The sequence below is a fragment of the Neomonachus schauinslandi genome, chromosome 6, assembly GCF_002201575.2.
Source record: "Neomonachus schauinslandi chromosome 6, ASM220157v2, whole genome shotgun sequence".
NCBI classification, from domain to species: domain Eukaryota; kingdom Metazoa; phylum Chordata; class Mammalia; order Carnivora; family Phocidae; genus Neomonachus; species Neomonachus schauinslandi.
In genome coordinates this window covers 67,266,272-67,279,258 of record NC_058408.1, presented here as the reverse complement: position 1 = coordinate 67,279,258, position 12,987 = coordinate 67,266,272, and the positions used below count along the sequence as shown (strand labels likewise).

The 12,987-nt window shown below is 38.1% G+C and overlaps 1 protein-coding gene across 1 annotated transcript in view; it reads left to right on the top strand.

The window, feature by feature from the left end:
- Positions 1 to 9,636: 9,636 nt before the first annotated feature.
- The window catches only part of DNAH14 (dynein axonemal heavy chain 14), a 325,270-nt gene continuing 321,919 nt past the window's right edge, over positions 9,637 to 12,987 (top strand). The window contains exons 1-2 of the mRNA XM_044916203.1: positions 9,637 to 9,681; positions 9,859 to 9,950. Coding sequence (XP_044772138.1) covers positions 9,637 to 9,681; positions 9,859 to 9,950 — 137 coding nt within the window. The remainder of the gene's footprint in view (positions 9,682 to 9,858; positions 9,951 to 12,987) is intronic.

The following is a 12,987-nucleotide window of genomic DNA, read 5'->3' as shown; positions in this document are numbered from 1 at the left end:
GCTATAAATCTACGTATATCACATGTATATACATTGACACTTGGGATTTGATTTGCTAATATTTTGTTTAGGATATTTGCATTTATGTTCAGGAGTGTTACTGTCTATAAAATTTTTGGTGCATGTACTTGTTCTTGTCTGTCTCGTCTGTTTTGGGAAGCATTGCTTTTACTTTTCAAGAAGTGGGTTCAATAGTTTTCCTTTATTTCTGAAAGTGTTTGCATAGTGTAAGGATTTTCTGTTCCTTGTATATTTGATAAAGCTCACCTGTAAAGCTCCTTTGGTCTGGTGTCTTTTACTTCTTTGGGGTAAAAGGGAGCCTTTTGAGTACTGTTTTTTTCCCCCTCATCAGCTTTTAGTTTTATTAATCTTGATTATTCTGTTTCTGTTAAGTTCTTCTACTTTTAGCTTGTTCATATTCTGGTTTCTTTATTGAACAAATTAATCTTTAAAATAGTAAATGCATTCAGTACTCTTAAATTTTAATTTCTAAGCTCTAAGAACTACTAAAGCTGCCATCCACCAAGTTTGAATATGTGATTTTCTTTTAAGATTATTTATTTATTAGAGACAGGCAGAGATAGCCACAGAGATAGCAAGAGAGGGAAGGAGGGGGAGAAGCAGGCTCCTTGCTAAGCAGGGAGCCCCTGGGATCATGACCTGAGCCAAAGGCAGAAGCTTAACAGACTGAGCCATCCAGGTGCCCCTGAATATGTGATATTTTAATTGTTGAATGGTTCTAGAGAGTAATTTCCAGTTTTATTTTCTTTTTAATCCATGGTTGATTTAGGAGTGCTATTTCAAGTTTCCAAATATGGTACATTTTTGAAAGTATTTTTGTTGACTTATTTATTTGTGCTCTACTGGAAACTGGGGTCTGCATAATATTTATTCTTTGATATTTGTGAAGTCTTTTGTTACTTAGGATGTGGTCAATTTTCATAAATGTCTTACGGGATTTGAAAAGTAAATTCCTTGTTATGTACAGAGTTCTTTAATAGGTCAAGCCTATTCGTGAGGGTCAGATCTATTTACTTGTTACTTTTTTGTTCACTTGATCTGTAAATCATTGAGATAGGTGTGTTAAAATATCTCACCATGACCGTTTTTGTAAATGTCAAATATTCTATCTGGTTTTGCTTTATGTATTTTGAGGCAGTGTTATATAAAAGTTATAAGTTGTAGCTTCTTGATTGTCCCTTCTAGTATTATTGTTGAGATTTCAATTTCTCCTTATTAATGCTTTTCCCTTAAACTCTATTTTGTCTGGCATAATATTGTTAACCAGTTTTCTTTTGGTTTGCATTGGCATGCTGTAGTGTTTTCTGTTCCTTTATTTTTTTATTGTAGTAAAATATGCACAACATAAAATTCATCATTTTAATCATTTTTAAGTGTACAGTTCAGCAGCATTCATACTGTTGTGTAACCATCACCAGCATCCATCTCCAGAATTTATCATCATACCAAACTGAAATCCCATACCCATTAAACAGTAAATCCCCATTACCCCTTTCTCCAGGTCCTGGTCATCTCTATTCTACTTTTTATCTTTGTGAATATGGCTGTTGTAGGCATCTCATAAATAGAAGCATACAATATTGGTTCCTTGTGTTTGGCCTGTTTTACTTAGTGTGATGTCTTCAAGGTTTATCCATGGTGTAGCATGTGTCAGAAGAAAAAAAAATTTTTTTTTTTTGGTGAGAATATTTAATTACTACTCTCAACAAATTTCAGTTTACAGTACAGTGTTATTAACTGTAGTCACTATGTTATACATTAGATCTGGAGACCTTATTCATTTATAGCTGAAAGTTTGAATGATATTTCATTGTATATTTATATATACCACATTTTCTTCATCCATCTGCTGACAGATACTTAAATTGTCTCATTATCTAGGCCATTGTGAATAATGCAGTGATCATGGGATTGCAGATGTCTCTTTGAGGTACTGATTTCATTTCCTTTGGATATGTGTCCAGAAGTGGGATCGCTGGGTCACGTGGTAGTTCTATTTTTTTTTTTCCAGATTTTATTTATTTATTTGAGAGAGAGCACAAGCAGGGGGAGCAGCAGAGGGAGAGGGAGAAGCAGGCTCCCCAGTGATGCGGGGCTTGATCCCAAGACCCTGGGATCATGACCTGAGCCCAAGGCAGATGTTTGACTGATCCACCCAGGCGTCCCATCTATTTTTAATTTTTTGAGGAACTTCCACAGTGGCTGCATCAATTTACATCACTAATAGTGCACAAGCCTTCGCTTTTCTCCACATCCTCACCAATATTTGTTATTTCTTGCTTTTTTGATACCATTCTGACAGGTGGGAGGTGGTATTTGTGGTTTTGATTGGCATTTCCCTGATGATGAGTGATATTGAGGATCTTTTCATGTCTATTGTCTGTCTGGATGTCTTCTTTGGAAAAATGTCTGTTTAGGTCCCTTGCCCATTTTTTATCCAATAATTTGTGGATGTTGTTGCTATTGAGTTGTCTGAGTTTCTTACATATTTTGGGTATTAACTCCTTTTTACATGTAGTTTGATCCCACTCTGTAGTTTGCCTTTCATTTTGTTGATTATTTCCTTTGCTGTTCAGGTTTTTAGTTTGATGTCCTGCTTGTTTACTTTTGCTTTTATTACATGTGTTTTTGGTGTCATATCTAAAAAATCATTGCCAAGACCAATGTCAAGGAGCTTTATGTTTTCTTCCAGGAGTTTCGCAATTTCAGGTTTTAAATATAAGTCTTTAATGCATTTTGAGTTAATTTTTGTGTATGGTATAAGGGGTCTAGTTTCATTCTTTTGTATTGGAATATCCAATTTTCTTAACACCGTTTATGAAAGAAACTATCCTTTCCTCATTGTATGTTCTTGGTGCCCTTGTCAAAAATTAGTCGATTGTATATGTGTAGGTTTATTTCTGGACTCTCTGTTCTGTTCCATTGGCTTATGTGTCTGTTTTTTTAAAAGATTTTATTTATTTATTTGACAGAGAGAGAGAGGGAGAGAGCATGAGCAGGGACAGAGGCAGAGGGAGAAGCAGGCACCCCGTTGAGCAGGGAGCCTGATGTGGGGCTCGATCCCAGAACCCTGGTATCATGACCTGAGCTGAAGGCAGACGCTTAACTGACTGAGCCACCCAGGTGCCCCTTCTGGCTATTTTATAGTTCCTTTGTTACTTGCTACCTCCTTTGCCATTTTCCTTTGTGGTTTGATGATTTCCCAGAGTGGTATGCTTTGATTCTTTTCTTTTACCTTTTATGCGTCTACTATAGGTTACCAAAAGGCTTATGTAAAACCACTTCTAGTAATGATAGTCTGTTTTAAGCTGGAAACAACTTAACTTTGATTGTATACAAAATACCTTTTTCTTCTCCCCCCCACCACACATTTTATGGTTTTGATGTCACAGTTTGCATCTTTTTATATTATGTATACATTAATAAATTATTTTAGCTCTAGTTATTTTTAATACTTTTATCTTTTAATCATTATACTAGAGTTAAGTGATTTGTATAATGCTATTATGGTATTATTCTGAATTTGTCTATATTCTTTTACTGGTAAGTTTTATACTTCCATATGTTTTCATATTACTAATTAGCAACCTTGCATTTCAGCCTGAAGAGTTCCCTTTAGCATTTCTTGTAAGGCAGGTCTAATGGAGATGAACTCCTTCAGCTTTTGTTTGAGAAAGTCTTTATCTCTCCTTGATTTCTAAAGGACAGCTTTTCTGGGTAAAATAATTCTTCATTGGCAGTTTTTTTTTTTCTTTCAGTACTTTGAATATATCATCCCACTCTCTTCTGGTCTGCAAGGTTTGTGTTGAGAAACCCCTGATTGCCTTATGGGAGTTCCCTTTTACAAGTTGAGTTTCTTTTCTTCTGCTGCTTTCAAAATTCTCTGTCTTCGATTTTTGACAGTTTTAATACAGTTTATCTTAGTGAAGTCCTCTTTGTGTTGAATCTGTATGGGGACTTATTAGGTTCATGCACCTGGATGTCCCACCTTTCGCCCTCCCCATATATGGGAAATTTTCAGCCATTATTTAAAAAAGCTTTTTGCTCCTCTCTCTCTTCTCTTTCTGGAACTCTCATATCCTAATATCGTTTTACTTGATAATATCCCACAATTTGCATAGGCTTTCTTTAATCTTTTCCATTCTTCTTCCTTTTTCTCTGATTGGATAATTTCAAATGATCTGTCTTTGAGTTCACAGATTTTTTTTTCCTTCAGCCTGATCAAGTTTGCTGTTGATGCTACTGTGTTTTCTTTTCATTAATTGTATTCTTCAGCTATAGAATTGGTTTGGTTCCTTTTTATGATTTCTTTCTCTTGTTGACCTTTTAGTTTGTTCTTGTATTTTTCTGATTTTGTTTGTCTGTGTTCTCTTGTAGCTCACTGAGCTTCCTTAAAACAATTATTTTGAATTCTTTGTCCAGCAATTCATACGTCTCCCATTTTTTGAGGCCTGTGAGTGGAAAATTACTGTATTCCTTTGGTGGTGTCATGTTTCCTTAATTGTGGTAGCTTTATATTGATGTCCAATAATTTCATTGAGCGGTCATCTCTTCCAGAATTAGGGACTGGTTTTGGTGGTTCCAGACCACCTGTGGGTGGGTGCAAAGGCACCCGCTTGGTGGGGTGTGGCAGTTCTGGCTCTAGGGAGGACCCTACAACATAGTTTCCCTGTAGCTTTTTCAGTGAGGTCAGTGTTGGTGTAGATTTTAGGGGTTCTCAGTGGGCACGGCTGCAAGTGTTCACAGTGGCAGTGGGGACTATTAAGGTCTTTGCTAGTGAAGTGTGCTAGAGAATTCCTGGTCCTTTTTCCCCCTGTGCAGGGTGTTATGGTTCAGGAGATCCCTCTTGGCACAGGGCTGAGGGCCCTCGTAGTGGTGGTGATACTGGTGTCTGGTGTCTGGGCACTTCTGGGGTACCAGAAGCTCTGGGTCTTTGTGGCTGGTTACCCCCAGCAGCGGTGGCTCCAGGGCCTGCCACGGAGATGCCTGCAGAGCAGCCATGGGGCTAGGGTTTGGAGCATGGGCCTGTACAGAGCAGCCCAGAAGACGGAGTCTCAAGTGTGCACACGTGTGGAACCAAGGCATGTGTAGGGCTCGGGGTGTGGCTGTGCTGGTCCTGGGGCAGCAGAGTCTCCCTCTCTGGTGTTCCATGGCAGTGGTGCCTGTTGGTGATCTTGGTAGCTGATGCTTCTGGTGTTCTCTGTGGAGCAGCATGGTGGGGTCCACACAACAGACACTAGAGGATCCTCCACCAGGAGCGTTGTGTGGAGTCTGCGCTGTTGTAGGAGCTGCTGAGATCCTCAGTGGCAAAGGCTACCAGGGTCCTCTACAGAACATGCCACTGGGGACTGGATGGCAGCTCCCGTGTGACTGATACAGACAGCCCACCTTCTTCTTTGTTCTTGGCCAGCCTCTGAGCTCAGCCAGTCTCCCCAGGGATCCTTTCTGTAGAGTTATTCTCTTTTTCTCCCACTGCATTGCTGTAGTTCTTAATTGGACTCTTGAGCTCTCCCAGGCTTATTTTTGTTCATGGGTAGCTGTCTATTTGTCCTTTTTTTATGGGGGGGGGGAACGAGTGGTATCTCCTACTCCCATTACCTTGTTGATGTCCAGAGGCCTGCTCTCATCTTTGTTTTTTTCTTTTTACTTTCTTAGGATTTATAAAGTTTTGCTTTTTCTAACTTCTTTCGATAGTCTTTCCTTTCTTCTGGTGTAAGTGTTTAAGGCTTTTATTTACCTGTAAGTACCTCTTGAGATGCATCTCACAAGTTTTAAAATTTAATATCTTAGCATTTAGCTCTTAATATTTTGCAATTTTCATTATCATTCTTTGAACCATGAGTTATTTCGACAAGTGTTTCTTCATTTCCAGATTTATGGGATTTCACTCTTTATCACCTTATTTCTAATCTGATCACAATGTGGTCATTGAATTTGGATTATATGATGATAAAGTGTTTGAAATTTGTTGGGACTTACGTTATGACCCAGTAGGTGGTTAATTTTGAAACTGTGCCATGTGCACAATAAAATACATGCATTCTCCACTTCTCGAGTTGTACATAGTGTATTTGTTAAGTCAGGCTTTAAAATTAGATTATTAAAGTCTGTATACTGGTTTTGTTTGTGTTTCGTTTTGGTGACAGAGGGGGTTGGCCTGATTAACTGAAATGAATTTGTTACGATGGTCTATTATCTACTATATTTATTTGTTTCTCCTTATGGTTCTGCCAGTTTTTGAATTATGTATTTTGTGTTAACTATTTGTACTACTTATTTTGAAGTTATGTTGTTAGGTGGAAGTTCAGAACTGTCTTATTTTCCTGGTGAAATGAACCTTAATCATTATGTAGTGAACTTCTTTATGTCTAGTGACTCTTTTTACCTTGATATCTACTTTTGTGATAGAAATATAGCTATAATATCTTTATTTTGCCTAATAGTTGCCTGATCTATCTTTTTACTATCCTTTTCTTGCATTCTTTTTGTATCCTTTGGTTTTACAGATTTGTCTTTTAAATAAGATATAACTGGATTTCCCCTCCCCCTGTTTTTCTGTCTTTGTCTTTTTAGAAAATTTGGTGCATTTGTATTGACTAATTATTAATATGTTTTGGTTTATTTCTGCTACCTTATTTTGTGGTTACCGTAGAAGTTTTAAGATGTATGCTAAACTTACCAAAGTGTAAATTTAATTATTTTCCATCTTCCTCCAGAAAAATCAAAAATCTTCCTCCTGACCTCTATGCTGTTGTTTGTCGTGTTCTATAGTGCCTTCTCACTTTTAATCCCACAAAAAGTAATTACTCTTTTATGCAGTTAGTGTTTATTTAGCTTTACACATATTCATTACTTCTGCAGATAATTTCTTACATCTTAGACCTGTCATCTCAGGATCATAGTCCTTCTTTTTGAAGTCCTTTACGGTACATTTTATGTATGTCAGTTGATTTTATTTGCCTGAAATGTCTTTATTTTGCCTTCATCTTTGAAAAACATTTTTGTCACGTATAGACTTCTAAGTTGACAGTTATTTTTCCTTAGCACATTGGAGAGGTTATATCACTGTTTTAGTTTGCGTGTGTGCATGTGTGTGTACATGTGTGTGCATGCGCACGTTATCAAGAAGCCCATACTTAGTCTGTGTTTCACTTTAACCTGTCTCTGGCTACTGTTAGGATCTCCTCTTTGCCTTTGGCATTCTACAGTTCCACTGTGTTGGAGGGGTGTGTGTGTGTACATGTGCATGTGTACATTTGTATGTTCATCCTGCCTGGAATTGGCGGGACTCTGTGGAACTGTAGGTTGGTGTTCAGAAAACTCAGTCATTATTTTCCCCATTTTCTCTCTTCTTCCAGACTTCTGATGTGTATTAATGTCAGATTTATCATTCTCTCCTGTCTACTATTTAACTTGTCCTTTCATTTTTTTCATCTCTGTCCCTTTTTTGACAATTTGTTCAGATCCACCTGAATAAAAATCAGAATACTGTTTGGGAAAGGGAAGGAGGGAATGAATTTTATGTAGGCAACCTACTAAAGTCAAACACAGCTGTCCTTTATTTTTTTGCTGTTTTAAATCCCTGTTTTGTGTAAATACATAGTTATGTTTTGCTTCTGATATTTGGGAAGGTTCATGCATCATTTTAGTTCTTCTAGACTTATAACATCATATATATTTCAACCTTTGTTTTGTGATCTATGCACTTTAGGTAGCATCTGTTGGCTCTACATTGTGAAATGAAGAAATTAGAACATAATTAATGCATTTACTTTTTATCTGATACCTCATACCCCCTAATGTTTATTCCATATGTTATAATTATAGTTCTTTTTGTGGGTACCTTTATACTTTTAAATAATATAGTTAAATTTCTGTTATTTTATTTATCACATTTAAGTAGTATCTGTTGATCTCTGTGTATCTGAAAGATGAAGAGCGCTTATGTTCTGTATATTCCACTTACCTCCTCTTCTCTCTTGATTAGTACTTACACTGTTATTTCTATACTACCAAAGTACTGCTTTGTATCAGAAGCTCTATAGTTGTTTTGACCTACTTCTGTGCTTAAATGAATTTAATGCTCTTCCTGTTATTTTCTTTATTACCATATTTTGCCTTCATCACATGAGGGTAGAATTTATTATCACGTACATTTTACAAGAAGTGTTCATGGATGATCTCTTTACTGAATTTTGCATGTGTGAAAATATTTGTTAGCTTCATACTTACATGAAAACTTGGCTCTGTGTAAACTTCCTAAGCCACTCTTTTCTCCTGAGGAAATGTTCTGGCATTTGTATGTTGCTGTGAAGAAGTGTGAGGTTAACTTGATTTTTTCACTTGTCTGATAGGAAAAAAGAATAACTCATTTGATTTTTTATACCATTTGATTAATAGTGAGATCAAACAACTTTTCTCTTTTTTTTTTTTTGGATGTTTGGTAGTGATGATGATAGCATGGAAATACAAGCTACTCCAAAGTTAAAGTAGATGTTGCAGTTAACATATACTCTGTTGTAGGGGCTGGCATATGATGGCCCATTGGTCAAATCTGGTCTGCCACCTGTTTTTGTAGGTCTGCAAGCTAAGAATGGTTTTTATAAAGGAATAATGGCAAGCAATTTGATGATAAATAACACATTGAATCCCAGTATGTAACATGTTACCCTTCTCAAAAGAATTCTGTGTTCTTCATTAATATATAGGAGTATTTTTAAAAATTGTATTCAACTGTTGTCATATTGAATTTCATCAATAAAACATTTGTGGAAATTTGTTTTCTCTCGCTGTATGAATAATGTGTAATATCTTTGATTTTTGCCCTCTGGTCCACAAACCTAAAGTATTTACTCTTTGGCCTTTTTTCAGAAGAATTCTTCTGACCTCTACTCTGTTGTAAATCCAGAATGTGTTTGATTCAGGGATGCTTTTGAATGTAGTGGGAATGTCTCTTGGATCTGAACCTTGTCTCAAGCATAGGCCCCAGAGTTGTAGCCTTCAGTTCCTGGCTGCATTCTTGGCAGTCTTTGGGTCTGATCGGGACCCTTTCTACACCCTGAGTCTCATCACCTGATAGACCAGTCCTGCACTGATAGTGTTGTTGGCTTCATTTCTGATGTGGAAATTTCTATCATTCCTATTCCAGGAAGAACTCCTCTTGCCTCTGGCCTATTTCAGTCTGTCATACTTGATTTGTCTGATGCTTATTCACTTGACAATTAAAGCTTTTTCTACCCCTTCCATGCCTGTGCAACACATTTTCTTTATTTGGAGGCTTTCTGGACCTTGTTAGATTTCCCTCAGTAATCAGAAAGAGAATCCTTCCTTTTCATATTTCAAAACCCACTCCCTTTTGTTCTGTTCTGTCTAAAGAGTGCTAGTAGTATATGGATATGGCCTTTTAGAACTTAGTGAATGGTGAAACAAATTTAACAGCTTAGGCCACCAGTTCTGTTGACTTCCCTATGTTCTTTCTGATGATTTTCCCTGAGGAGAGGATCTTAAAACTTAGCATTATCTTCAGGATGGAATTTAAGGTAAATTAGAATTTTATGTACATAAACGCATCAATGTAAGAAAGAAAACCTTGCGTTAGAGAGGAAGGTAGACAATATGGAGGCTGCCCTGAGAAGGATAACTAGCATAGTGAAGGGTCTGGTAAGCACACTATATGGAGGAAACATTTGAAGGTAATGGAGATATTCAATTAAGCCTAATGGGAAGTTCAGAACCATATATGCAGTTTTGAAACCAATAGTCATAGCTGTGAAAGCATCTTTTATGTTTAAAAGGTAACGTGAACATATTTTTTTTTTACAGGCTGTTACTTCATAGTTCTGTTTAGAAAAAAATATTGAAAATATACCCATTGATTTGACAACAGTAAATCCAGACATGGACAAGGAGAAAAACAACACAAAAGCAAGGTAAAATAAGATATAATAAAATTAAAATTTCAACAATATATGACTAGTGGTAAGCCATTCTGACAATGAAGAATGTACAGTGTCATGTGAGGAATGGATGAGGGTGCTGGAGTTTAGCAAACCTTAGGGAGGGGTTCCTTACAAGAAGGGCAGATTAACCCCGGCTTCTTCCCAGACCAGTCTTGGATATGCCAAAAACGTGAGACAGGAGTTGCTGGAAATGAGAAGTTAACCAACAGCTGAAAAACCCTGGGAAGGCCGAAGGTGATTAGGTGTAAGCAGACGGAGAAGAGGTTGGAGAGATTCATGTGCTTCCTTTTTCACATTCCTGTCAGTGGATCAGCATCCACTCAGGAAGAAAATGATGGAGTGAGGAAGTACTTGAAGAAACAGACTTCTATTTAAACCTGATGGGTTGAACTCATGCTCTTACTGCTTTCCTTCCTGAAATGCCACCAAGTGATCAAAAAGGAGTAAACCCACAAGAGAAGGAAAGAGGAGACAAACACATGGGAGCTGCCCGTGTCGTTTTGGAAGCTTGGGAACAGAAGGATAAGTAATTACTGATTTTGCAGAGCTGGCAGTGCAAACTGAAGGTGGAAGGGTGAAGCCTGGAAGCAGCTTCTTCATCCCTGCTGCCACTTGACCTCCCACCTCTAAGGATCCTCTCGAAGTGGCAGTGGCAGCGAAAGCAGTAACCTGACAGTTTGTAGAAGAAACAGAATGCAGATCCCCTTCCTTAACCTCACTCAGCCAGGAGAATGTTTCTTCCTTTGTTCCAACAGAAGACATCCAGAATGTGAGGACACCAAACACAGCTGAGAGTACATTACTGTACCCAAGTCATAGGGAACCTTAGTATTCTTCCTGTGCTGGACTTTGAGGAAGCTCACAGTCAGAATCGAAGCATATCATTCTCTGGGAATCTGGCCAGCCAACAGGAAAGATAAGGCCACTTGGGAAAACCTCAACCAAGCCTCAGATATACCACAGTGAAATCTTCCAGTTGACAGATTCCACCAGTGCATGAAGAGTGGTCTCATTGCTGCCTCAGTGATGATTCTTAAATATGAGCAGATGACCCATGATCGTTTGAGGAAAGTTTATAGCTTGACGGAAACTCAAATCATAGAAGCCTGGAGACAATAGACCATGCAGGGAGAAGAAAAGTTCAGTAACAACCAGCACAAGCCTATCCTGGGTTGTCAGGTGACAGAAGAACTAGCATTAAGAGAATAAAAAATAGGGGCACCTGGGTGGCTCAGTCGTTAAGTGTCTGCCTTCGGCTCGGGGAGCCCCGCATCGGGCTCCCTGCTCCACGGGAAGCCTGCTTCTCCCTCTCCCACTCCCCCTGCTTGTGTTCCCTCTCTCGCTGTGTCTCTCTCTGTCAAATAAATAAATAAAATCTTAAAAAAAAAAGAATAAAAAATAGGGGACATCTGGAGGAAAAAAATAGCTTTTGGAAATTAAATATGTGATAACAGAAATGGAGATTGAGAGCATAGGTGAAAGATAAAGCTAAGAAAGTTCTCCAGAAGGAAAAAGGGAAAGGTAGAGATAGAAAGTAGGGAGTAAAGATAAGAAGGAGGATACATAGGAGACAAAAATAAGATGATAGAAATAAATTCCAAAAATTCCTGTAATCACAGTAAATGCAAATGGGCTACACTTTGGTCTTTTTTTTTTAAATGTCAAACTGGATTAATGCATGTATGGAAACATCTTAGAAAGCAAAAGGGTACCAACAGATGAAAAGTAAAAAGATGCTTTCATATTCTCTACTGGGTCATAGGGAACAATTACAAGACTTCATTGCAGACCGTAAAACTTGTTTACACAAATTCTCAAAACATCTCAGTAGATCTACTTCTTAATCACAGTAGACATCAGTTACAAGAGGTTGACTTGAAAACCAGTCTACATTTGGAAATATGATGTCTGAAAAACAGGAGGGAACAATGTAGAACTGAGTCTAGAAAAGCAAGAAACAAGAAGGAGTTGAACTTGCCTGGCTAATCCTGTTGCACTTACAGGCGGTGTGGTGTAGCCGATTCAGCTGTGCAGAGAGAAATTTATAGTCTACAGCTTACATTAGCAAACAAGATAGGCTGGAAAATTAATGAGGTAGCAATCCATTCCAAGAAGTTAAGGAGAAAAACCTGAACAGACTAAACCAAAACAAAATCGAGGGAAGGAGATAAGCAGTATCAGAAATTAACAAAATAGAAATCAAAGAGAAAATCAGGAAAAGCAGCCGCTGTCGATCAATCGGCAGATCTTTGACAGAAGGGAGCAGGAAAAAGGAAGTCAAAAGTGGGCGGTCAGGGTTGTGCATTGCACAGCTCTAGGAAGCTCCGCTTAGCATGTATTCTCTCTATGTACTGCCTCCCTGCTTTACAGGGGGAGCGGAGCAGTGCTAGGCAGTGGCTCTGTAACCACTACCAAGGGGGGGGGGGGGTGGGAGATGGGAGCTCCGTCAGCACAGAAGGGTCTGCAGTTAAAAAGAGGAGAAAATTAACTATTTCATGGTAATTAGTCTGAAACAAAATGTCAATGTTTTAAGAAAAGTATGAACAAAATAGGCTCAATAAGTAATAGGCAAGGTGAACTTTTTAAAGTTTTTATTTAAATTCTGGTTAGTTAACATACAGTGTTACTACAGTAGTTTCAGGTGTACAATATAGTGATTCAGCACCTCCAAAGGACACCCAGTGCTCATCGGGACAGGTGCACTCCTTAATCCCCATCACCTGTTTCACCCCGCCCCCCCCCCCCTCACCCCTCTGGTACCTCACTGTGTTCTCTACAGTTAAGAGCCTCTTTCTTGATTTGCCTCTCTCTCTTTTTTGCTCCCCTCTGCTCATTTGATTTGTTTTTTAAATTCCACATGAGTGAAATCATACGGTATTTGTTTTTTTCTGACTTATTTTGCTTAGCACAGTACTCTCTGGTTCCATCCACATCATTGCAAATGGCAAGATTTCATTCCTTTTTATCCACTAAAATTGTTGAATTTGTAGTTATGAATCATGATTGC